This window comes from Pongo abelii, chromosome 17, assembly GCF_028885655.2.
Source record: "Pongo abelii isolate AG06213 chromosome 17, NHGRI_mPonAbe1-v2.0_pri, whole genome shotgun sequence".
In the NCBI taxonomy this organism is placed as follows: Eukaryota; Metazoa; Chordata; class Mammalia; order Primates; family Hominidae; genus Pongo; species Pongo abelii.
Window position 1 is genome coordinate 37,106,438 of NC_072002.2, and position 26,955 is coordinate 37,133,392.

The 26,955-nt window shown below is 38.3% G+C and overlaps 1 protein-coding gene and 1 pseudogene across 8 annotated transcripts in view; one reads left to right on the plus strand and one right to left on the minus strand.

Moving 5' to 3' along the window:
- The window catches only part of LOC129051515 (ubiquitin-conjugating enzyme E2 C-like), a 35,703-nt pseudogene extending 22,208 nt beyond the window's left edge, over positions 1 to 13,495 (minus strand).
- Positions 1 to 26,955, plus strand: part of RBBP8 (RB binding protein 8, endonuclease) — a 110,663-nt gene that overhangs the window by 5,741 nt on the left and 77,967 nt on the right. Inside the window, 3 exon segments of one of the 8 annotated variants that reach the window (NM_001134138.1) lie at positions 9,019 to 9,073; positions 16,454 to 16,660; positions 26,163 to 26,205. In NM_001134138.1, the coding sequence (NP_001127610.1) occupies positions 16,552 to 16,660; positions 26,163 to 26,205 (152 nt within the window). In that variant the 5' untranslated portion in view covers positions 9,019 to 9,073; positions 16,454 to 16,551. 8 annotated transcript variants of the gene reach the window in all.

The following is a 26,955-nucleotide window of genomic DNA, read 5'->3' on the forward strand; positions in this document are numbered from 1 at the left end:
CAATTTAGCCTATATGACTAGTCATTAAAATTAGTATTTAATTTGCATTTACTTTTAAATGTTTACAGTAGCTATTACTACAAACAACTGCAAAGAAGGCAGGAAAAAAACAAAAATTTTAAATATGTTTTTAAAATGTTCTGGTGCGGAATGGTGGATCACACCTATAATCCCAGCACTTTGAGAGGCCATGGTAAGCAGATTGCTTGAGCCCAGGAGTTCAAGACCAGCCTGGGAAACAAAGTGAGACCTCTGTCTCTACAAAAAATAAAAAATAAAAAATTACCTGGGCACAGTGGTACAGGCCTGTGGCCCCAGCTACACAGGACACTGAAGCAGAAGGATCACTTGATCCTGAGAGATCAAGGCTGCAGTGAGCTGTGTTCACACTACTATACTCCAGCCTGGGCAACTGAGTGAAACGCTGTCTCAATAGATAAATAAATGGTTTTATACAAATAGCTAATTTGGATAACTCAAGACTAACAACTAAACTGTCTATAAATCCAAAACTGGGAAATAGAGTACATAACAGTTCATTGTGTTAAAGACATACAGCCTTAAGAACAACCAGAAACTAGTTTCTTAGAAGTTACGTATCACTGACAAAGTGAAAATGTAACTTGAATGACAAATTTTTAGTTTCAAAGTTATACTTAAATCTATTCCCTTGAAATTTCTTTGCCTATCATATCTACAATGATTCAGATTAGGAGTGAGAAACACTTCCTTCCAACATGAAAATATTTTAAATCTAATGAATTTCTCAATGACTCTTGAAACATTAAGAAATATAAGATTGATTATAACTATGTAGCTAATAATACCCAGGAGTATTACTACTATAATAAACTAGCAATGTTTCTCAAAGCACAGTCCATGACCATCTGACTCACCTGGAGGAATGCCTATTAAAAATGCAGATCGATAACTCCATTCCAAACATATCACATTAGAATCTCTGGTTGGTAGATCCTAGGAGAGCAGCAAGAAAAGATTCTTCTGCCTATAAGAGAGAATGAGCAAGTGAGTGAATCTTTTCAAATCTAACCCATTAACATTATCAGAAAAATAACCTCAAATGCACATGTTCAACCAATCTTGGGTCATTAACATTCTTACAAATGACTGATACAATTAATCTGACTGTCCCATCCATGCATGCAAATTTTTAAAAGTTAAAACTTCCATTAATAATTCAAAAATAGTGAAACAGAAATCTCAAGTTTCCCCTTTCACTCTAGGTTCTCCACGGAGAGTAAGAGCCTGACACCTCTGGCTTATGTGCGAGTTCTTTATTTGGGAAAGCACCCAGAAACAGGAGTAAGGGATTAGTGAAAGGAAGGAAGGAAGGCCAATACAAAAGTTCATCCTTGAGTTCATCCACCACTATGAGCAAACAGGGCTCAAGCCCAGTATCTTCTTAGGAGCCATCAAACTACTCCAGAATAGCCTGTCAGAAGACACAAGAGAAGAGCACTTATCCACAACTTCTGACTTCCATCAGTGAAGAGTTGCCGCATGGGTTGCTAATTTCTTACACTTTCAAGTTGCATACTTGTTTCTATTGGCTTCAGAGAAGCTCCTAGGACAGAAAGTCAGGAGAGGGACTGTAAAGTTTCACCTGCATGAATCTGGTTGCCACTGAAATACCTGGAGCAAGCAGGGCCCAAGACGTGTCCGATACATCACGTTATAGGACAAATGTGGTCAAACTGCTTTTCCTTTAGTTTTATAATTCTAATACAAAATACAATTAAAATAGATGTTCTGAGAAATGAGTACAGCAATTTCAAATGGAGAGGAAGGAACTTTAGCCTATTTTTGTCTGATGTATTTGATCCATTCCCACAAAACCTGAGATGCACTGAAACTTGATCTTCTGTGAGAAAGGTATTTTCTAATAAACTTCAATTTATTTCCTGAATTTGCTTGCCAATTTTTAAAGGGCCAAACAGCAGCAAAATGGACAATTAGTATGTACTCTGTAAATACTTTTATGTCCAGCATTGATCCAAAGACTTTATTGTTTAAGTTTTTACACTAGTAAAGTTATAGTAAAAACAGATTGACTACATTGGACCCTCAAGTAACACTTTTCATTACAGCGAAACACACAATTTTGAATAGTACAAGTTTGTCTTGGACTGTGTCCAAGAGGGTCTAGTTACAAGAAGTAATTCATTATAACCTATAATGTGATCCTGAGGCTTGGCTCTGAAAAACACATTATATGAAGGCTCTAGTCAAGCAGATTAAAAATTTAAAAACCGAACAGTTAAACAGTACTTTAATTAAGTAAATACCATATTTGTTTGTATAATACGTAAACTTAGTTCAGAGAAAGTGAAGGAGAAATAGGTGCAAAGGAAAAAGAAATCTGACCAAAAGCACACCATCTTTTTGTTTAACTTGAATTTCTGTTAGAATAATTAAATGTGAGTTTAAAAAAAAATAACACTATCTCCTTAGAAGTTAGGTAAAGTAGCTAATGAGTAAAGATGAAATAGGAAAACTGAAGAGTGCACAGCAAATACAAAAAAGTGGAGACACACACTTCTGAAAAAAGCCCAATAATAAGAGATATTATTTTATTATTATTAATTTTTTTGAGACAGGGTCTCACTCTGTCACCCAGGCTGGAGTGCGGTGGCAAGATCTCAGCTCACTGCAACCTCCACCTCCCAGGCTGAAACAATCCTCCCACCTCAGCCTATGGAGTAGCTCGGACTACAGGCACGCATAACCATGCCCAGCTAATTTTTATGTATTTTCTGTAGCAACGGGGTTTCCTCATGTTGTCCAGTCTGGTCTCAAACTCCTGGGCTCAAGCAATCCGCCTGCCTTGACCTCCCACAGTGCTAGGATTACAGGCATGAGCCGCCGCACTTGGCCAATAAATAATTTCTTATAACCACTAATTCTGAAATAAATGAAGAGATTAGTTTCTCCTTTCCATATAATTTTGCCATTGGGTTAGATGATTTTTTAAATCCCTTGGAATATAATAAAACTAATAACAACATCCATATAATAATACTATCTAACTTACCTGAACTCAATTATGTAAATCAAGATAATACATGTAAAAGCATTTAACAATATAGTGTAATCCTTTCTATAATTATAAATCTTTCACAATTTGCCTAGCAATTCAATAGTTTCACTATAACTATACAACTTTAGCCATTGAAGAGATCTGATTAGCTGTAGCTCTTAAATCTATCTACCATTTTAACAGCAGTTTCTTACATTGTTACAGTTTCTTACATATATATATATCTTCTCTCTCTCTCTCTCTCATTTAATCCTATCAACAATCCTGTAAAACACTTAAAGTACATATTACCTTCATTTCATTGATCAACAACCAAAGTACAGGAAAATTAAATTATTTGCTCAACAAGATTAGAATTAAAAATTAGAATTCATTCAGCAAATTAGATGGTGCAGCTGATGATGTACATATCCATTATAAGGCAAGTAAAAAAGCATATGTGCCAAAAATGCTAAGAAATAAATTAGTGTAAAAAATGAAGTGAGATGATTATAATAGGTGTTTCACTCCAATCCTGACTGAGAAAGTCCAGTTTATTTTCAACTCTGAGGCTAATTAAATTACGATCAAATTTTAAAGTACTTTTAGTTACCTCCTACAGTGTAAAGCATTTTTTAGTTAGTTTGTTTTTGGTTTTTTTTTTTGAGATGGAGTCTCACTCTGTCATCAGGCTGGAGTGCAGTGGTACAATCTCAGCTCACTGCAACCTCTGCCTCCCTGGTTCAAGCAATTCTCCTGCCTCAGCCTCCTGAGTAGCTGGGACTACAGGTGTGCACCACCACACCTGGCTAATTTTTGTGTTTTTAGTAGAGACGGGGTTTCACCATGTTGATAAGGATGGTCTTGATCTCTTGACCTCATGATCCGCCTGCCTCGGCCTCCCAAAGTGCTGGATTACAGGCATGGGCCACTGCCCCCGGCCAAAGCTTTTGAAGTAAAAAGAAAAATGTACTTGCTCTGTCACCCAGATTGGAGTGCAGTGCATGGCTCACTGCAGCCTCGTCTTCCTAGGCTCAAGAGATCTTCCCGCTTCAGCCTCCTGAGTAGCTGGGACCACAGGCATACACACCGTACCTGGCTGATTTGTTTTTATTTTTTATAGAAACAAAGTCTCACTATGTTGCCCAGGCTAGTCTCAAACTTCTGGGCTCAAGTGATCCTCCTGCCTAAGCCTCCCAAAATGCTGGGATTACAGGCATGAGCCACTGCACCAGGCTCTGACCATATGGTTTACAGTCATCCAAACCAGGACTTTTTTTAAAGTAAAAGGGAGCTCTATTAATAATTAAGCTAGAGCAACAGGAATCAACCAGGACTGTCACTGGTAAGTTAGGGCATATGATCACCTCACATTAAGAGGTCTACCATAACTGAGAAAAAGAAGGAAGCTTTTTTTTTTTTTTTTTTTTCTTTGAGACAGGGTCTCGCTCTGTCACCCAGAGTGTGAGCAAGGCTCACTACAACTTCGACCTCCTGGGCTCAAGCAATCCTCCCACCCCAGCCTCCCAAGTAGCTGAGGCTACACACAACACCGAACCCAGCTAGATTTATTTTTATTTTCTTGTAGAGACAGGGTCTTGTTATGTTGCCCAGGTTGGTCTCAAGCAATCCTCCCACCTAGACTTCCCAAAGTGCTGAGATTGTGGGCATGAGCTGCTGCACTTGGCCGGAAGCCTATCTATTTCAACTTTAGTATCCTAAATAGTCCACAAAAACAGTCACCAAGAGTATGAATTGAATTAAAACACAATTTCACTGTACATTTTTAATCTTTCTGATTATAACTTACATAAAACTGAAAACATTTCTAGCTAAAACTCAGGATCTCCTCTAAGAACTGAACTTTGAACATAAAACATTTTTAAATTTTTTATTTTACCTTTGGAAAAGTAACTATCAAAGCTTCCTTAAACTTAGACTAACATGGATTAGGAAAAACAAAAAGCCAATATTTTAAACAAAGTCTATTTTTCTCAAGCATAATTAGAATAAAGACCAAAAAAAAAACAGTGTGTTTAAAGATATATCTGTAATCTGTGAAGCACATAATTACATTAAAGATCACAACTATTTGCTGGCAGTGAATAAATCCATCAATTCACAGGTGAAAAAAATTAGTGTTTAAGATGCAATGATTTTTTTCACATGGACAAAGCAATGAATATTAAACATGTTTGCTTGTGTGAACCTATCAAAGAATTCTTTAATTAATAGAATCCAAATGTCAGTGACTTGTTCCAACGGTTAGCCCTTCATAATATTTTCCATTACTGTAAATAAACATTACTCCCACAGCTTGTATCATCGTAGCATTATACATAGGTACAATGCAGTATAATACTTTATTTAATAGATAAAATGGTAAAGATTTGTTGTTTGAGATTCTCAAAATAAAAAAACTTTTTTACTCTACAGTCTTAGTGATCACTCTTAAATTATCTTATTTTTTCAGCAGTTAAGTTCTGAGATCCTTGTAAGTGCCAGGGTTAGAAAAAAGGCTTATGAGCTAACCACCTAACAAAATTCCTGGGCTTCATAAGCTTATATGAATAGATACGAAATATTGTCCAAACAGCCACTGCATTATAAATAGACAACATGGAAGAAACAGTTGTCCCTTTCCATTGATAAGAAATCATTTTGCCGGGTGCGGTGGCTCACACCTGTAACCCCAGCACTTTGGGAGGCCAAGGCAGGTAGATCCCTTGAGGTCAGGAGTTCCAGACCAGCCTGGCCAAATGGTGAAACCCTGTCTCTACTAAAAATACAAAAATTAGCCAGGCGTGGTGCCACATGTCTGTAATCCCAACTACTCAAGAGGCTGAGGCAGGAGAATCACTTGAACCTGGGAGGCGGAGGTTGCAGTGAGCCGAGATCATGCCACTGCACTCCAGCATGGGAGATAAGAGCAAGACTCTGTATCAAAATAAATAAATAAATAAAAAAGAAACCATTTTGCAAATAACAGATCAACAACATTCTTCATCACCCCATTATAATTTAAACCTAGGCAACTATGAATATACTGTTTAACCTTCTTTATCAAGTATAAAGAGATAGTTCCTAAATCAGGCAAATTATGTGCCAGTAAAACTTTGGCCATTACTGATGGGAAATGAAGCAGCTTGGTGAATGATGTTTAAAAACAAACAGAAAACTATTTCAACAGCTTAAAAAGGGAAACGAAGAAGGTATGAAGTCCAATGTAGCTAGACTGAAGATCAAAATAAAGCTTCCTTATCTAAATTGGAAATTGGCCAGGCTACACGAGACTAATCTTTCTAATTAAAAAGCAAGGTATACTCTTTAATGTCCGTTATGAGCATTTAAATGAACACCTAGGATATTGTCAAAATAAAAATTGTGATGCTGACACCTTCCACCAATGTTATGTATTTTTATACAATCATAAAACTTCTCAACCTGGATTCTTGGCACCATCAACTCAAATCATACACAAAACATTTTGGCACTTGAGGCAAGATCACTGATTGATGTATACTCCCACTCACAAACAACACTTACTAATTACTGTAAACAACTTTTAAAAAATTGCATCAAGTGTTCATTCAAGTTAACACAAATGTTGCCAGTTAAGATACTTTTCTTTTGTCTCAAAGTTTCTTTCCCTCACCTCTCAAACAGCCTTTTGTTGTGTTCTTAAAATAGTTATGTTGTATTCTTAAAATAGTTATGACTTAAAATAGTTCTTAAAATAGTTCTTAAAATAGTTATGTTGTGTTCTTAAAATAGGTATAACAATTCACCCCAGTTTACCAGTATTGTGTGTTCATGTCAGAGATACTGGAGAGTTTTAGATAAATAATCATAAAGGATTTAATCACTTACTTTTTAATTTTATGCCTGGAGACACAGGCACTTAATGCTGGGTGGGGGATGGGATGATGCAGGGAGTGGGAGAGAGATGGAAAATGCCCAGCACAAATAGCAGAAATAAACGAAGAATCGGATACCCATGTCCCAGTTCCATCCTGCTTCTTTAAGTAAATCACACAACCTCATTTGTTCACTCATTGATTATATTATATATGCTGGGCCTGTGCTGTACAATACAGTAGCCACTAGGCACACGCAGACTTGAGAACTTATAATGTGGCTAGTCTAAACTGAGATGTGCTGTAAAGGTAAAATATATAACAGATTTCAGAGACTTAGTATGAAGAAAAAGAATGTAAAAAGTCTCAATTTTTATATTGATTACACGTTTAAATAATATTTTAGATAAACTGGGTTAAATAAAATATATTAATTTCACCTGATTTTTACTTAAAATGTAATTTCTAGAAAATTTAGTATTATATATGTGGCTCTGTGGGATAGTTCTGTGCTAAGACTCTAGTAAAAAGTAGGAAAGAACCCAGGAGGCAGAGGTTGCAGTGAGACGAGATTGTGCCACTGCACTCCAGCCTGGGCAACAGAGTGAGACTGTCTCAAAAATTTTTTTAAAAAAAGCAGGAAAACAGGGCCGGGCATGGTGGCTCACGTCTGTAATCCCAGCACTTGGGGAGGCCAAGGAGGATGGATCACCTGAGGTCAGGAGTTTGAGACTAGCCTGGCCAACATGGCAAAACTCCGTCTCTACTAAAAATACAATAATTAGCCAGGCGTGGTGGCAGGTGCCTGTAATCCCAGCTACTCAGGAGACTGAGGCATGAGGATTGCTTGAATCTGGAGGGCAAAGGCTGTCATAAGCTGAGATCGCGCCACTGCACTCCAGCCTGGGGGACAGAGTAAGACTTTGTCTCCAAAAAAAAAAAAAAAAAAAGTAGGAAAACAGAAGAATAAAGAAAGCACAGTCTGACATCAAGGAGCCTAGCTGAAGATTAAAAACACAAAAATAATTACAATATAATGGTGTTTAGTGCAATGATAAAGATATATATTGAGGGCATGGGAGAATGAGGAAGGCCATTTGTGAAAGGGTATAGAAAGGAAGGATGAAGAGAGATGTTAGGTTAGTCTCCTGAAAGAGGTAGTGCCTGAGCTGAGACTTAAAAGAATAAGAAAGATGAAGTGTAACAAATGGGGGTGAAAGTAATTCCAAGAGAAAAACATTGTATGAGCCAAGACTAAGAAACAGCCAAGGGAAGGAGAGAGGAATAAAAGCAGTTTCCTGTTGAAAGAGGGAAACAGCAACGGGTACAGCAGAGACTGTGCAAGGATAAGAGCTTGTGTGACACTTTAAAGAAATTGAATTTTAACCTTTAGGCAATAGCCTTTTTTTTTTTTTTTTTTTTTTTTTTTGAGACACAGTCTCGCTCTGCCACCCACGCTGGAGTGCAGGGGTGTGATCTCGGCTCACTACAACCTCTGCCCCCTGGGTTCAAGTGACTCACCTCCCTCAGCCTCCCGAGTAGCTGGGATTACAGGTGCCTGCCACCACGTCCATCTAATTTTTGTATTTTCAGTAGAAACAGAGTTTCACCATGTTGGCCAAGCTGGTCTCAAATTCCTGACCTCAAGTGATCCACCGGCCTCGGCCTCCCAAAGTGCAGGGATTATAGGCGTAAGCTACCGCACCGGTCTGGCAACAGTCTTTTGAAGAGTTTTAAGCAAAGGAATGCCAGGATGAGAAATAATGGTTTAGATGTTGGGCAGCTGTGAGACTGAATTAAGGTGAACAGGACTGGAAGCAGGGAGGCTGTTGCCTAGGTAAGAAACATCAGGGCCTAAACTAGGGCAATAAGTGAGGTTGGAAAGGAAAGCACTAATTCAAAATTATATTTAAGAGGTATCATCAGCAGAATATAGTGCCTGACTCGTCCTGACACCACGGAAAGGAGTTTGGATTTTATTCTAGGGTGATGGGAAGACCCTGAAATGCTTTGAGCAGGGAGTGTGATTTTCTGATAGATTTTAAAGAACCTCTCAGACTGCTGTTGGAGAATATACTGTAATGGAGAACAGAGTGGATAACAGATTTTTTTTTTTTTTTAAAGGAGCATATTGCCATAGAAGAGGTTGATGGTAGCTTGAACCAGGGTGGACACAAAGGTGAGAAGCAACTGGATTGTTTGGGGTGTGCGTGTATGTGTGTTTAAGAGACAGGTTCTGGCTGTCATTCAGCCTATACTGCAGTTTCTCAAATCTCAAGTGAGCCTCCCGCGGGCCTCCCACAGCGCTGAGGTTACAGATATGAGCCACCCTATCTGGCCTCAGGTTGTATTTTTTTATTATTATTATTATTATACTTTAGGTTTTATGGTACATGTGCGCAATGTGCAGGTAAGTTACATATGTATACATATGCCATGCTGGTGCACTGCTTAACTGCAAATGGTATTGCCTAATTCGTAGGGTTGAGAAAGAAAAAAGCAAGTTTAGGAAGATTACACTTGTTGAGCTCAACTGTCTTGTTTAATCAGGAGGCCAAGTTGTCCACCTAGAGTGAAAATAGCTTCAGAGGCTTGAGGACTGAAAATAGTAAAGGTCTGGAAGACAGCAGAGAAAATAAAAAGAGCTGAACAAAGGCTATTTTAAGGATTAACTGATGCCCTGCATCAGTTTCATGCCCTGCATGAAGTTTGAAACCATATGACTTTAGTGATATCAGTCTAACGTGATACGTCATTTTCCCTTCACAACACTCAACTACCCAGCTGCAGGAGTTAAGCATAGATTCTAGAATCTACAGGATTTCATTTGTAAATGGCTTGAGTTAGATGACTTTTAAATCTACATGAGTTCCAAAACTTTACTTTTAAGAATCCTAGAGTCTGTACTGCTATCACACAATTTATTTTAAATTGGTGCCTAGATATACACAACGTAAACTTACCATTTTAACTATTACACTAGTTTATTTAAATTCAGCATTCCACCCAGGGGCCTCCAATAGGTGTGCTGGGACATTAAAAACCTAGCCCTGAAGGTGGCAGCACTGGGCCTGAGGTGACTGCAGTCTCAACTTCTGTTGCCACTGGATGGAAGCAGCCTCATCTTTTCATTACAATATATAACACAAGTGTTCGTTTTCTAAGCATGCTGAAATTGAAAAAGTTTGGGAAGTACTGTTCAAAGCCACAAAATATGAGAAACCCAGTATTATGAAGAGTTCAAAATAACTGCTTCTCTGTTAAAGATGTTTTCTCAGATCTTTGGAACCTCAAAATTTATTCCATGTGGTTCTTAAAGCTTTAGAACCTATCTATGAGGATGCCCGCCATTTCCATTGTTAAAGTGGCCATATAAAATCTCATTTAAAAATCTAAGAATTTTGAATGTACCCAAAGGTTTCCATTTACATAGAAACGGGATCCACCAGGGAATGCCCATTTCCTTCATTCATAGAATATTGATTTGGTGGCAGACACTGGGCTAGTTCCTGGAGATAAAAGGGTGAACAAACCTTTTTTATTTTTTATTTTTTTAATTTTAAGACAGGGTCTCTCGCTCTGTCACCTAGGCTGGAGTACAGTGGCGCAATCATAGCTCACTGCAGCCTTGAACTCCTGGGCTCAAGCGATCCTCCCACCTCAGCCTCCACAGTAACTAGAACTAAAGGCACGCACCATTGTGTCCAGCTATTTTGGTTTGATTTTTAGAATAGGAGACAAGATTTCACTATGTTGCCCAAGCTCATCTTGAACTCCTGGCCTCAAGTGATCCTCTTGCCTCAGCCACCCAAAGTCTGGCCTAAGACATGGTTTTTTATCTCAAGAAATTTACAGTCCAGCAAGGAGACAGAATTAATTAAATAACTAAAACAATAAAAACTGTAAGATGGGGAGGTTACACGGTACTGTAGGAGGATCTAGTAGAAGAGACTACTGAAATAAGATAAAAACATGATTAGTAGATAGCTAGGGCAAAGAGTGGGGGTAGGTTTGGTGGAGAACTCCAGGCAGAGACAATAGCATGCAATGGCCTAGGAGACATCAAAAGTCTAGTGAGACCAGAGGACAGAAAATGTCTGGAAATAAAGCCGAAGAGGTAGCAGAGGCAATTCAAAGGGGCTTCCTTCACAGAGTAACTGGAAGCCACTGAAAGGGTTTAAGCAGCATAGTGACATTAACAGATTTACTTTTCAAGATCACAGTAGCTACAGTATAGAGAAGTGGTCTCAAAGTAGACACAATTTAAGGTGGAGGAGGCAAGATGTATTTTTATTCTGTTTTTTCATCCTTTAAAAATGCTTTTAAAATGGATTATAATCATATTAGCTAAGAAATACTAATTATGGCTAGCTTTTGGGCACATAGTATACATCTGAATACTAAGTAGTTTACATATATTCATTTAATCTTAATACTCTGTGAGGTTGGTACTATTATTATCCTCAATTTACAGGTAGGTAAAATGGGACAGCAAGCTTAAGCAGTCAGTCCAAGGTCACTCAGTAAGGAAGTATTAGAGCAGGATTTAAACCCAGATATCTGACTTCAGAGCCTGTAACTTCATTAGATCATGTACCATTTTTCAACAGTACATGTATGTAATTTAAAATTAAATACATATATGGAGAATAGATGTTCAAATTTTTTTCTTAACACCAGTGAAAACAAAGATTTAGGAGGGGTGGTTGGTAGCATGGATGTGGAAAGGAGACTAGCAGTAGACTAGGTAAGAAATAACAGTATCTTGGATTATCTTGGAGGTAGTGATGCAGAGAAGGGGATGGATTTAGATGTTTAGTAAGTAAAATTGGACTGGGTGATGGCTTGGGTATGGAAGTTAGGGATGAATAAAGTGTCAAGGATGTCTCTTTGGTTTCTGACTTGGATAAATGGATTAGATAGTGAGACACAGGCAGAGGCCATAGGAACAAGTTGGGTCATTCTGCTCAGTTTTTCTTTGGACCACAGTACAGACCACAGCACACTGCTCTTTCAATACTCTGTTAAATGACAAACTTATTACAGGTTATTTCTGTAATAAACATAAAAGCTTCACTCTGTCAATTATGTTTCCTATCTTGTGTTAAAAATTACATAGTCAAAATTTCATCCATTTTCTTTTAAAAATGTGGAGTTAAGTCTTATAAAATGGGGAAGTGAATGATAGTTGCTGTAACAAGCTAATAGAAGGTTTAGCACCCCTCTTCTGTATACTAACTTTTTCAGTTATATTTATTCATCCCTTAAGATGTGGGACAGGTGGAAAAATTACCTTTCCACTTTGTATTTATGATTTCTAAGTACTAAACTTTTAAAGCCTATTAATATTATCCCTTCCCAGGTCTTAGAATGATCACACGAAAGTACTGGGCTGGTTTAAAAGATATTTGATTCTAGTCTATTTTGTTCATTTGTAGAATTTCTAGTGGTCTAAAAACGATTCTTTTAGAAATCAGGAGACACAGGAATACCTACTATCGGTTTGAATCTCAAACGAACAGCCACAAGAAAACTGGACTTTTTAAAAAAAATTATCTAACAGCATGTTGTCCCAATAAATATAATGCTGAAGGACATTCCTTCTCGTTTCAAATTTGCCAGAAACTTCCCGTTTAACCTCAGCAAAATACAGATCGTTTTGATCTATGGCGTTACCGCCCAACCCTGTCAGGTCACATCACTAAACTGCAGATAACAGCGACAAGGCCGAAAACTATGTTAGACGGATCCGCGTCCATACCCCCCATCAGTTAATTTTAACTCTTCATTCGGTACAGGTCACTCTATACATGCTTCCCTGCAAAATGCTTAAGTTAGACACACCGTACAGATAACTTTCACAGAACCCCAAGTGCTTGATGCTCCCCCGACAGAATGGCTTGAGCTTTCCCCAGCGCATCTCAGAAATGCTGTGGCGGTCGCCAGACTCTTCGGGTCGCTCCCGGCAGCTCCGAGGTAGCACTCCCCTCCCCAACCATCGCCCTCCGGGATGGTCTGCACCGACGAGCCCGCTCCTCAGCTAGGGCGCGAAGTGCGCCGCCGCGCTGGGCAGCGGGAGGAAGGGGCGTGACGCAACTGGAACTCCCGCGTGACGTCGCGCGGGTTGCCGGGCGGGGCGGGTCCGGCCGCCTCCGAGCCCGGCCGGCAGTCCCCGGCCTTAAAGCGCGGGCTGTCCGGAGGGGTCGGCTTTCCCACCGAGGATTTGGCAGTCTAGTGAGGGAAAAGGGCGAAAGAGAAAAGCGAGCAGCCGTCCCTTCACAGCCTCAGAAAGTGCTCGCTTCCCTTCGGGGGCTTTCGCGAATCCCAAGGCAATCTTGGAGGAGGCGGTGAGTAAAAGCAATCTCTTTACCCCACCCGGAGCTCTGGGTCGGAGCGGCTGCTTCTGGTCTGGAGCTGCGCGCTTGGCGAAGGGCTCCCGGGGTAGGAGTGGCTCTCGACTCTGGGGCTGTGTCTGAGGAAATAGGCCGGGCCCGGGCTACACTTGGTGGTGGTGGACCGGCGGGAGGACGAGCGCTAACTCAGTACTACTTCTGGGTCTCCCTCGCGGGCTGAGGAAGCGCCTTTCACCGCCAAGTCCGCCCCGCGCATGCGCCGACTGTGGCTCGCGCGCGCGCGCTTGGGAGGTTTTTTGGCCAGACCCGCACGCGGAACCGGCGCGGGCACCTGGGGAGAAGCGGATGGAGAAGGGACCTGGCTGGAAAGCCTTTGCCCCGCTGCTCTGCTCCGCCCATAAGAGGACCCCTGAAATGTCCTGTGCAGTTTGTTCAAGTCCCCTGTGTGACGAGATGTGCCTCTCGCCTTACCCGTGTGAGAATACCTGTGGTGTGGCAGCGAGTATTTTGGTGAGCACCTGCAGTGTGGTGGTTTATACTAAGGAATACACACAAATGTATTAAACAATTACAGGCCTTTGAGCCCAGAATGCAACTTGGGAGGTAAGACGTGACGTTCTGAGAGATTGAAAAATGTACATTGTCGTCGTGCCTCGGATAACGGTTCATTGCAGAGAGAGATGCTAACAAAAAGTGCTGGGCAGGCGGGGTAGGTGGAAAGGGTTTTGCGAGCCAGAATTTGCAAGTTGAATGTTTTGTTTTTAAAGCACTGTACATCACTTACTTGAAGATGGATACGTAAAGGATGCTTATTTTACACTCTTGGCTTTAAACGAATATGTTAATACTTTTTCGATCATTAAAGTAATTAAACCTTCATTTTAAACTGTTGACTTAATAGGAATCGTTTATGTCTTCCTTTCTTTTTCTTTTTGCTGCAGAGAGGTATTTTTTCTTTCTTTCTTTTTTTTTATACTTTAAGTTCTAGAGTACATGTGCACAACGTGCAGGTTTGTTACATATGTATACATGTGCCATGTTGGTGTGCTGCACCCATTAACTCGTCATTTACATTAGGTGTATCTCCTAATCCTATCCCTCCCCCCACCCCACGGCAGGCCCCGGTGTGTGATGTTCCCCTTCCTGTGTCCAAGTGTTCTCATTGTTCAATTCCCACCTATGATTGAGAACATGCGGGCTACAGAGAGGTATTTTACAGTTATTGGTCTCATGACTTGATTTCCATTCCTGACATAGCCATGCCCCAGCTGTGTGACCTTGGACATTTACTGCCTTACGCCTCTTCCCCCAACTCTAAAATGAAATTATAGTAGCTGTCTTACAGAGTTTTTCTGAAGGTTAGGTAGAATATAAATATTCTATCATATATAATTATATATTAAATAGATAAATACAAATATTAATATTATACAGTTTCTGGTATGTGGGAAACAAATGGTGACTTTTATTCACAATTATATATAGGCCCATTTGTTTATCTGTTAGAGTTAAAAATAGAATGAAAACTTCTTTGGAAACAAAACTAATGCAGTGCACCTAATTCTACTTTTAAAAACTTTTTTACAGAAATAAATGTACACAAGAGAAATACTGGAATTATGAACCCCATTGTATACCCATCCACCCAGCTTCAGAAATTGTTGAAGTTCAGCCCTTGTTTCATCTCTTCACCCAACATCCATTTTTGTTTGTTTTAGCTGGATTTTTTTTTTTTTCAAGCAAATCGCAGAGTATATCCCTTTACCTGTAAATACCTCAGTAAATATCCCTTTAACAGATAAGGCCTTTCTAAAAAAAAAACAAACAAAACCGCATCATTATCATACCCAAGAAAATTAATAATTCCCTGATATCTAAAATCCAGCTCATATTTAGTTTCTGCTGATTATTTTTAAGTCTAATCACAATTTTTGCAAAGCTTGATAGTTTATTTTTGTAGCTCTTTACTGTTCACCAAGTGGTTTCACATATACTCTTGCTCCCTTCAGAATTACTCTTTCAGCCCCTTTATCAGAGACCTCAAGAAATGGTTAGCAGGAAACAATCAGTTTGCGCACTTGTTAGAAATGATACTACTTTGGCTAAGGAGCCAAATGTGAGGTTTAGTAGACTTGCTGATCACTATACTTTTTAAGTTGTAGCTAATTAATGGTTTCATTTTAAGAACACATATTAAAATATTTACTAATCCATTCAAACTTCTTAACCTGTTGGTTTCTTCAAGGACTACGTAATAAACTTAATCATTCACCTTTATTCTAAGAGAGGCATGAAGTAACATTACCCTAACTGTCTTATAACTCTAAGATGTTTCTGTATTCATAGATCTTTGCTGTATTTGAATCTAACTGACTTCTCTTGTTTTTGGAAAGTTATACAGATCCTCATCTGTGTAAATACATCAGTCAACTGTCTGTTTGATAAAATATATATAGATACGTGTATATATGTGGATGCTTGTTAAGTCAAGACTATCTTAGAATATTTTTCAGTTTTGGGCTCAGTATGTTGCACCAATTCAAAAGTTAAAAAAACAACTTTTTTTTTTTTTAATTGAGACAGGGTCTCTGTCGCTCAGGCTGGAATGCAGTGGCACGATCTCCGCTCACTGCAAATTCCGCCTCCCAGTTTCAGGCAATTCTCCTGCCTCAACCTCCTGAGTAGCTGGGACCACAGGCACGCACTACCACACCTGGCTAATTTTTGTATTTTTAGTAAAGACGGGGTTTCACCATGGTGGCCAGGCTGATCTCAAACTCCTGGCCTCAAGTGATCCGCCCACCTCAGCCTCCCAAAGTGCTGGGATTACAGGCAAGAGCCATCTCCCCCAGCCAAAACAATAAATTAGTTTATAGTGGTAAATTAATACTGACCATAAATGATAAAAACCCTTCAATATCTGAATCCTTTCTGTTTAACATAATTGAGATAATTTCTTCCTCTAAGAGAAATAAGAAAATTTGCCTGAAAATTTACCTTATATAGCCAAATAACTGAAATCGGAACTTTTCTCACCATTATCATCTTTCCTTATTCTTTCCTTCCCCTCACAAATTCTAAAAATGATTGATTATAGGTAAATAAGGAAATGGTAAATGAGGATATCTGGGCTTGTGTTTCATCCTAATTTCAAAGTACATAAAGATAAATGCAAGGTTCATATATGTTGCAATCTGTCATTTCAGGTATTTGACCTGTCCAAAGACGACTTGATACCGCTATAATGTAACAGAAAAGGTCAGAAAATATTAAGCAAGTAGAAGTTTGGAGCATATTAAGCAAGATGAACATCTCGGGAAGCAGTTGTGGAAGCCCTAACTCTGCAGATATATCTAGTGACTTTAAGGACCTTTGGACAAAACTAAAAGAGTGTCATGATAGAGAAGTACAAGGTAAAATCTTTTCTTAAATACTTATAGCAGTATTTTGAGACTGTAATGGCTTTGTATACCTTTGTATGACAGTCCTGTTTATTTTTTCTATTTCAGCTTTTAGGTTCGGGGGGTACATGTGCAGATTTGGTACATGGGTAGATTCCATGTTGCTGGGGTTTGGTGTACAAATGATTTCATCATCCAGGTAGTGAGCATGGTACCCTATATGTAGTTTTTCGATCCCCACCCTCTTCCCACCCCCTGACCCTCCACCGTCATGTAGGTCCCAGTACCTGTTATTCCCCTCTGTGTCCATGTGTACTAAATGTTTAGCTCCCACTTACAAATGGGAACATGCAGTATTTCTGTTCTCTGCTCAGGGTAATGGCTTCATCTGCATCCATGTTGCTGCAAAGAAAATAAGTTTGTTCTTTTTTATGGCTACATTGTATTCCATGATGTATATATACTTTTTTTAAATTCAGTCCACTGTTGAATTTTGTACATTTAATGGCCATCTTTAAGTTCAAAGATATCTTTTTTTTTTTTGAGACAAGGTCTCACTGTGTCACCAGGCTGGGGTGTAGTGGTGTGATCACGGCTCACTGCAGCTTCAACCTCCCATTTTCAAGTGAGCCTCCCTCCTGTAGTTGGGACCATAGGCACACGCTGCCATGCCTGGCTAATTTTTTATTTTTTGTAAAGTCAGGGTCTCACTATGTTGCCCAGGCTGGTCTTGAACTCCTGGCCTCAAGTGATCCTTCTGTCTCTGCCTCCCAAAGTGGTGGGATTACAGATGTGAGCCACTGTACTGGGCCCAAAGATCTCATTATTTATTTATGTATGTATTTATGTATATATTCATGTATTTATTTATTTACTAATTTATTTTCAGAGAGGGTCTCACTCCGTTGCCCAGGCTGGAGTGCAGTGGTGTGGTCACAGCTCACTGCAGCCTTGACCTCCCAGGCTCAGGTGTTCCTCCCACCTTAGCCTCCTGGGTACCTGGGACTACAGGTGTGCACCACCACGCCCAGCTAATTTTATGTATTTTTTGTAGAGACACAGTTTTGCCTTGTTGCCCAGGCTGGTCTTGAACTTCTGGGCTCAAGCAGTCCACTGGCCTCAGCCTCCCAAAGTGCTAGGATTACAGGTGTCAGCTACTGTGCCCAGCTGATCTTTTTTTCTTTTTCTTTTTGAGACAGGGTCTTGCTTTGTCACCCATGCTGGAGTGCAGTGGTGCAAACATGGCTCACTATAGTGTAAAACTCTCGGGCCCAAGTGATTCTCCCACCTCATCCTCCCAAGTAGTTGGGACTACAGGCGCACACACCATGCCCAGCTAGTTTGTTTTTGTTTTTGTTTTTTTTTAAACATCCTTCACCTTAGAACACCTGGCTAGTTTTTGTATTTTTTGTGAAGTCAGGGTTTCGCTATGTTGCCCAGGCTGGTCTCAAACTCCTGAGCTCAGGTGATCTCCCGCCTTGGCCTCCCAAAGTGCTAGGATTACAGGCGTGAGCTGCGCCCAGCCAGATCTCATTTTTAGAGGACATTTACAATTGTAGTTTTTGTGATTCATTTTTATGGTGAAATTGGTGCTTTTTAACCACAGAACATAGTTTGTATACGACTTGCTGTTATTTACTTGTGGTAATATGTATGAGATAGTGGAAAACGTATAGAATTTGTTGACTGAAGACCTGGATTTGAATTTTGATTTCATTTACCAACTTGCTCTGTGATCTTAGCCTAATTACCTAACCTCTAAATTTAATTTTCTTCTATAAAATTCTTTGCAGGATATAGACATTAAAATACTACATAAGTCATTTGACAAACCCATAGCACTGAAATACAAAAGTGAATGGCCACTTACCTTCAGACAGCCTGCAGTCTTCATAGAGTCGTGTAAACAGATAATTACAATACGGTGAAATAACAGTTAAAAGGTTTTTATGAAGTGCAAGGAGTTTATAGAGGATTAAGCAATTGTGATTGAGATGAGTAAATATTATTTGTGTTGAAAGATACACCATATGAAGCTAAGCCCAAGGTTTTGATATTAAATTTTAATATACTTTAATTCTGTAACTTTCCCTATGTATGAGAAATGCTTCATATTACATTTGTTTCTTGATTACCTATTATAAGTTTAATACTGCAGTGCTTTATAGCTGTATTACACTGGAGTACTATTAAAACATAATCAACCTGAATCTAAAGTGTAGTATGTGGGTCTGTATTAGAACTTTCTTATGGTAGGCTGGGCGCGGTGGCTCACGCCTGTAATCCCAGCACTTTGGGAGGCTAAGGTGGGCGGATCACCTGAGGTCAGGAGTTTGAGACCAGCCTGACCAACATATAGAAACCCCATCTCTACTAAAAATACAAAATTAGCAGGGTGTGGTGGTGTGCACCTGTAATCCCAGCTACTCAGGAAGGCTGAGGCAGGAGAATTGCTTGAACCCAGGAGAATTGCTTGAACCCAGGAGGCGGAGGTTGCAGTGAGCCGAGATTGCGCTATTGCACTCCAGCCTGGGCAACAAGAGCGAAACTCTGTCTCAAAAAAAAAAAAAAAAAAAAAGAACTTTCCCATGGTAAGTTTAGTTTCTTGCAAAACTTCTGGTGATACCCTTATTAATTAATGAGTTTTGAAATATGAACAACCCCAAAAGTATTCTTTCAAGCCCCAGTGTTCATGGAGACACAAAGAAATGTTCAAGAAATGTTTTTTGGGCACTTACTATGTGCCAGACCTTGTGAATAAGAATAAATCCTATATAGTGCTAGCTTTAAGGGAATTTGTAGTCTAGAATTTTAATGCAGTATACTATGTTATTATCTGAAAACATGAAGGAAGAACTGAGGGTGTGTGTGGTTGCATGGGGAAGTGGGTTTGTGCATGGTTTATGTCAGACCAGGCTTGATAACTGATTAAATCTAATTAGCCAGGCAAGGAAGATGGTGGAAGGGGAGGAAATTTTCTGAGTAGAGAGAATAGCACATGCAAAAGTTTGCAGATAAGAGCTTGATTTTATTCAAGGAATTATGGATGGTTAGGTTTAGTTCTAAGAGGAAATGGAATGGGAGATCGGAGTTTTGGGGGAGGTGGATAGGATATGATGCTAGAAATGTACATAGATCCAAATTATGTAAAATAGTATGTGCTATGCGGAAGAGATTGTCATCTTGCCTTGACTTTAGGACAGATTTCTCTATTTCTGCAAAAAATGTTGGGATTTTGGGATTTGGGATTTTGATAGATAATGCATTGAATCTGTAGATTGCTTTGTATAATATTGACATCTTAACAATATTGTTTTGTAGTCCATGAACATGGGATACCTTTCTATTAGTGTCTTCTATATTTCTTTTTTTTTTTTTTTTTTTTTGAGACAGAGTCTCGCTCTGTCGCCAAGGCTGGAGTGCAGTGGTGTGATCTCGGCTCACTGCAAGCTCCACCTCCTGGATTCATGCCATTCTCCTGCCTCAGCCTCCTGAGTAGCTGGGACTACAAGCGCCCGCCACCACGCCCAGCTAATTTTTTGTATTTTTAGTAGAGACGGGGTTTCACTGTGTTAGCCAGGATGGTCTCGATCTCCTGACCTCGTGATCCGCCCGCCTTGGCCTCCCAAAGTGCTGGGATTACAGGCGTGAGCCACTGCGCCCGGCCTATATTTCTTTTTAAGATTTTTTAATTTTTAATTACTAATTTTTAGAGATGAGGTCTTGCCTCATTGCCCAGGCTTGAGTGCAATGGCACAATCATGGTTCGCCGTAGCCTCAAATTCCAGGGTGCAGGCAATCCTTCCACTTCCACCTTCAGAGTAGCTGGGACTACAGGCATGCACCACCGCACCTGGCTAATTTATTTTTTTATAGAGACAGGGATCTCACTTCGTTGCCCAGGCTAGTCTCAACTCCTGGGCTCAAGCAGTCCTCTGACCTCCTTGGCCTCCGAAAGTGCTAGGATTACAGGTGTGAGCCACCACACCTGGTCATTCTATAATTTCTTTCAGCAACATTTTCTGACGGTCACTGTACAAGTTTTTTGTCTCCTTGGTGAAATGTATTCTTAAGTATTTTATTCTTTTGATGCTACTGTAAATAGAATTGTTTTCTTAATTTGCTTTTCAGATTGTTCATTGTTAGTGTATAGAAATACAACTGGTTTTTGTGAGTTGATTTTATATTCTGCAACTTTTTTGAAACCCTTGATTTCTATTTTTGTTTTTTATGTTTTGAAACAGAGTCTCACTCTGTCACCCAGGTTGGAGTGCAATGGCATGATCGCAGCTCACTGCAACCTCTGCCTCCCAGGTTGAAGCAGTTCTCCTGGCTCAGCCCCTCAAGTAGCTGGGACTACAGGCACGCACCACCACTCTTGGCTAATTTTTGTATTTTTAGTAGAGATGAGGTTTCACCATGTTGGCCAGGCTGGTCTTGAATTCCTGACCTCAAGCAAGCCGCCCATCTCGGCCTCCCAAAGTGCTAGGATTACAGGCAGGAGCCACTGTGCCTGGCTATTTATAGGCTATTAATTTAATAGAAATAAAATATTTGACAGATTTCTTCTTCCTATTCTTTGGTGTTACAGGATCTTCATGAAATCCCTATTTTACAGTGAGGAAGCATCAAGAAACAAATGGTATACTCTTTAATAGGAACAATATGCCATATTTATCAAATTATAGAATATATAAAGCTTGCAAATATTATGTAGTAGATAATTCTTTTAAAGTGTGCTCCTCATGGTTATGTTCTAATCACATTCCCACAAAAGTTTCTATACTCTGAATAACTTTAAGGGAGCAATACAGTAATTGTTGTTGTATATGATAAAGTCCAAAAGTCCATGTGTTTTATGAATGTTAGGTATTGGATATATGAGCTCATAAGAGAAGGTAATCTTTGGTACGTTATATTGATCATGCCACTTTCCCAATTTCAAATAACTTACGGATTCTTAAAGGTATTAAATGAATAAGTACTATTTTTTAAGTAGATATGTCATTTTAAAACATTTTGGTTTGGGCCATGCCTTCGTCAATATGTTCCACATAGCTCCATATAAAATTAGAGTCTCTGTGTGATAACATCAAAGACATGCCTGAAGGGAACTTAATTTTTTTAAGGAGGTGGGGAATCCATTTGTAGAAACCAGTGTAAGAAGCTGTTTGAAAGACATCAAACATGGACTTGTCTGGACTTTGCAGGTTTTAAGGTATATATAGGAATCAAAATTGACTCATGACTTTTAAAGCTTCATGTCAGTAAAAAATAAAAGAGAAATGTTGGGAATGGTAATATTTGAGATATATAGTTTTTACTTAGCTACAGAAATGTACCCATAGGAACTTGCTTGCATCTGAATGCTCTGCTACATGTGTTTAGAATTTTTTTTGCCTCTTTTCCCAAAACATAATAAAATGATAGCAAAATATGACAGTATGTGCACTGATCACAACAATACAATAAACTGCATCCATGTCTTTTAAAACTAGGCAAGAATAGACAAAATGCTCTAATTTCTATTGGAGACTAGCAATATGCAAACCAGACCATTTTTGTTGAAAAATTCTGGAGACATTTATGACTGAGTTTTTATATCCTTCAAGATGATTGTATCCTTTCATGATTGTATCATTTCATGATATGTTCCTTTTGTGATAAATGCTGCCAGTATCAGTTTCACAGATTGTTACTGATAATATACAGTGTTTATGCTGTAAATTCGGAACTCACAGAATTTAATGGAAACTTCAGAATTCTTTAAATTTCAAAAGTCTTAAAGCATATTTATTTGGGTACAAAATTTTATTGCCTTTAAAAATCTTTTTCAGTATCAAGTTTATTATCAAAAGCACAAGTAATAAAATAGAATTTAAAATATTTATTTTCAGTATACCACTATTTTAATAAATGATCTTTTGCGTATGCCAGCGTCTGCTATTAACATCTAGCTAATATATTTTCTGTGTCTAGTAAATATGGTAATCAGTTTCAGAGAAAACTAGGCAGGTTTTGTGAGGCAAAGTTGAAACACCTTGAAGAAATGGGAAAGTTTGGGGGCTCTAATAGGACAGGATAAATATTTCTTGATTCATTTTTTAATTGCTCCATTTATTTTCTATACATAGAATCAAAAATTCTAAAAAGAGAACATTACCTTAAGACTACACAAATTAACAGTGAAAGGAATTGTCCCACTCATTATTAAGAATGCTGTCAGGCTGGGCGCAGTGGCACACCCTTGGGAGGCCAAGGCAGGAGGATTGCTTGAGTCCGGGAGTCTGAGACCAGCCTGGACAACAAAGCAAGACCCTGTCTCTACAAAAAAAATTTTTTTAATTAGATAGTCATGGTGGTGTGTGCCTGTGGTCCCAGCTACTTGAGAGGTTGAGGCAGGAGGATCGCTTGGGCCTGGGAAGTCAAGGCTACAGTGAGCCGTGATTGCACCACCACACCCCAGCCTGGGTGACAGAAATCCTGTCTCAAAAATAATAATAATAATATTATTATTATCAGTAACTCTCATACCTTTTATTTTTTATTTGCATTCACATCTGTAAATAATAAAATCCACAAAAATTAATTTACCCATTTTGAGATAATTAAATCTTAAGCAAAGTGAGCGCAAAGTATGGCTTTGGAATTTAAATAATTTGTTAGGCAATTATAGAAATGCTAGCAGTAGTAGTTTTGGTTGAAGTTTAATTACTTCATTTGTATATAAAGCCCCCACTGTTTGTCAAGAAAGTGATGTTAGGGGTATTATTTATAATTCAGAACCATAAATAACTTGTTTAAAATGACAGTACATACATTTTATATATATACGTGGTTTGGTCTGGGTAGAGAACTAAAATAAGAACATAGCAGTGATTTTTGTTAATGCATAAGGAATTCTTGCCTCATTTCTGAACTCTTAAATTTGCTTTGTGTATTACAATATACAGACCCTTGATTGTTTCATTTCCTCCAAAATTTATGTATGAGTGTGTGTAGGGTTAATTGTAGCACAGTGCTTGGTCTTGTGAACACTGTTTCCTCAATAGGTATCTTAGGTTGCCAGTGTTACAATCCCAGATACTTTGTTCAACAGATTACCTGTTCATACAGGAGCTACATTGTTGTATAGCCTCATTCCTTCCGATGGGTGTGGAGCAGGATTAAAGTACACTTTATAGGGGTTCTAATTGTAGATTCCTAATTGACTTGGTGAATAGCAAATGCTAAAATTTAAACACACATACACATATAAACCTGTTTCAGGGTGATCTACATGACAGAACAAATGCCTCACAGGTGTTGAATGCTTACCAGATAAAAGAGTAGTTCTTCCCCTGTTTTCCAAGGATTTTCTTTTGAAGTTTATATGGATTTTCTATCTCATTGTTTCTTTTCTTAAAATGGTTTGTGGCAAGAATCCATTTCATCTTTGGCTGCACTTTTCACTTCTAAAGGCAGAACTGATTGTTAGAAGTCAGCCAAAATTAAAAACAAATAAAAAAAATCTGTCAAGTAAAATTTCACACATTTTTGAGAAGGAGAAAAAATGTGCATGGATGCACCACAGATTTTGGTTTTTTAAACAACTCACTTATTGAAGGATGTTTGGGTTGTTTCTAATGTTTGGCTAAGACTGCTGTGAACATTCAATGCAGGTTTATCTGTAACATTTTTTTCACCATCTTATTTATAACATTTTATTTATTCAAATTATAGAGCATAGAATGGAAGATAAAATGTGTCATATCAGTTGGACATTTTCTAAAGGTGAAATTTGAGACATAAGGAAAAAATGTAACATCCAAAAAATTCTCCAGGGCCTTTATTTTTCCACAATATATGGATTTCCTGGCAGTAGTAAATCATTACTATAAAGGGCAATAAGAAGAGATGACTTCTTCTTTAGTGTCTATGTGACCATGGTTGGGAAATGTATAGGTTTGTTTTTAAAATTTGTATTTGTCTAAATTATGTTGTCCAAAAGATTCTATCAAGTTTAAGAAATAAAGAAAAATTATGTTCTTAGGAATGATAAATATATTAATGTTTCTATACACATATATGAAAAACTTTTCTGATATATAACTTGATAGAATCTGTGAACTACCAAAGGCACATAGTAAATATTCTTGGATTCTTCGGGAATCAGTCAACTATTTATCGGTAACTAACTGCCACCAAATAAAAATTCTTGAGTAGATCTATAATTGGGTAAATTGTAGAATAGTAAAAGCACTGATTGAGAAATTAAAGAGTAAATATTGAGGACTTTTTTCCCCTTTATGTTAATCACACTGCAGAAAATGGGGAGCATAGAGAAAATAGAGGGCAAAGCAATATTCAACTAGAAAAAATTTTCTAGTTTTTTACTATTTTAATACTTGATTAAATAACTTCATTTTATTTTGTTTTATGTTATGTTATGTTATGTTATGTTATGTTATGTTATGTTATGTTATTGTACTTTCTGAGATGGAGTTTCTCTCTTGTTGCCCACGCTGGAGTCCAATGGCGGGATCTCAGCTCACCGCAGCCTCCGCCTCCCGAGTTCAAGCGATTCTCCTCAGCCTCCCGAGTAGCTAGGGTTACAAGCATGTGCCACCACACCTGGCTAATTTTGTCTTTTTAGTAGAGATGGGGTTTCTCCATGTTGATCGGGCTGTTCTTAGAACTCTTGACCTCAGGTGATCTGCCCACCTTGGCCTCCCAAAGTGCTGGTATTACAGTCATGAGTCACCGCGCCCAGCCGATTAAATAACATTTTTAAATCAATATTGGGTATTATAATTTTTACAGTTTTGCTAATTGTTTTGGTTTGACTTATATTTAGTTGCTAATGATGTATGTATTTTCATATTTGTTCAGTGACTTTTTTCTTTTGTTAATTACTGTTCATGAAAATTAGAAATGTCACCCTGTTTTGTCCATATCCTTCCTTGCAGTTTCAATGCCTGTCAGTCTGCTTTCTTCTCAGTAGCTACCTGAGTCCATAGGCAGTGGTCTTCTCTTATGTTTTGTGTCAGACTTAATTAAAATTAAAAATTCATGTAATAGATATCTTGAGATAAAACATTCATGCCTTTTGTTAGGTACTTTTCCATAAGGAATTTTGCTCCTAGTCCAGGACTTCCTACCACAGTCTAGTTTAATCCCAGAAGATTTGTGCCTACATAAACACCATTGCTGTTAGCAAATACACAGGCTATGTCAGAACATAGACCTTCATTTATAGTGAACTTCTAATTATACGCTTGCCCTGCTATTAGAAAGGAAATAACTTACTTTAGATGGGGAAAATGTTATTCCATTTGACTGTCATATGATAGACTAAAAGCAATACATTGCAGATATGCTTTTGTGACTGGAGGGTACAAGTAAGGGACATATACTGTAAACTAATGAGACCTGGTTTATTATTTAGAGGCCAGACTGATGTGACTTAATAGTGGAGCATTTGACTCATAAAGGAACTGTTGTAGAAGTAATACCTTTTCTTTTTACTTTTCAGGTTTACAAGTAAAAGTAACCAAGCTAAAACAGGAACGAATCTTGTAAGTATCAGTATGTAATACTCGTGTGTTATTTATAGAGTAGTTGATACTGATGTCCAATTTGACCTTAATGTCTTACTTATAAAAAAATTAGCCCTACTTAGTATGGGCCTTGGATAGTCAGCAGCAATTTTTTTTTTCAAATTCTAAAGTAAAAAGAATAATTTTGCAATTTTAAGTATAGCCTTAGTTAATTATGTATGTTTATATTGTAATACAACTTACATATGTAATCTTTTCCCATGAAGTATTAAAATGACAATTGATCTGTAGTCTCATTTTGATTTGTCAGCGGAGTTCTTTGTTGAGCCATAATTAACACGTGGAATTCAACATGCGACAAGACGGGGAGCAGAGTAATTCTGGGATTTCTAAACTCATATGAATGGAAACTAAATGGTATTTTAAGACTCCTTTTAGGTAGTTTGAAATTACTTGAAGATTCTCTGAATTGTTTTGCTTATGAAGTTCTAAATCAGATCTGATTTTTTAAGTTCAGGAACATATTTTACTCATGATTCTCTGGAGCTTCCACGTTCAGGAATCTGAAACAGATGGCAGAGTAGCTTTATAACACTTACTAAGAAAATTCTCTTTAGCTGCTGAGAAATTTAGAAATTCTGGAATATAGACTACTCACCTTCAGATAAACTGTTGTTTCCTTTTAAAATTTTTTTAATTAAGAAATTTAAAGAATTGTAAAGACAAAAAAAATTTTCCAGTTGTGCGGCACTGTTTTCATACTCTTGA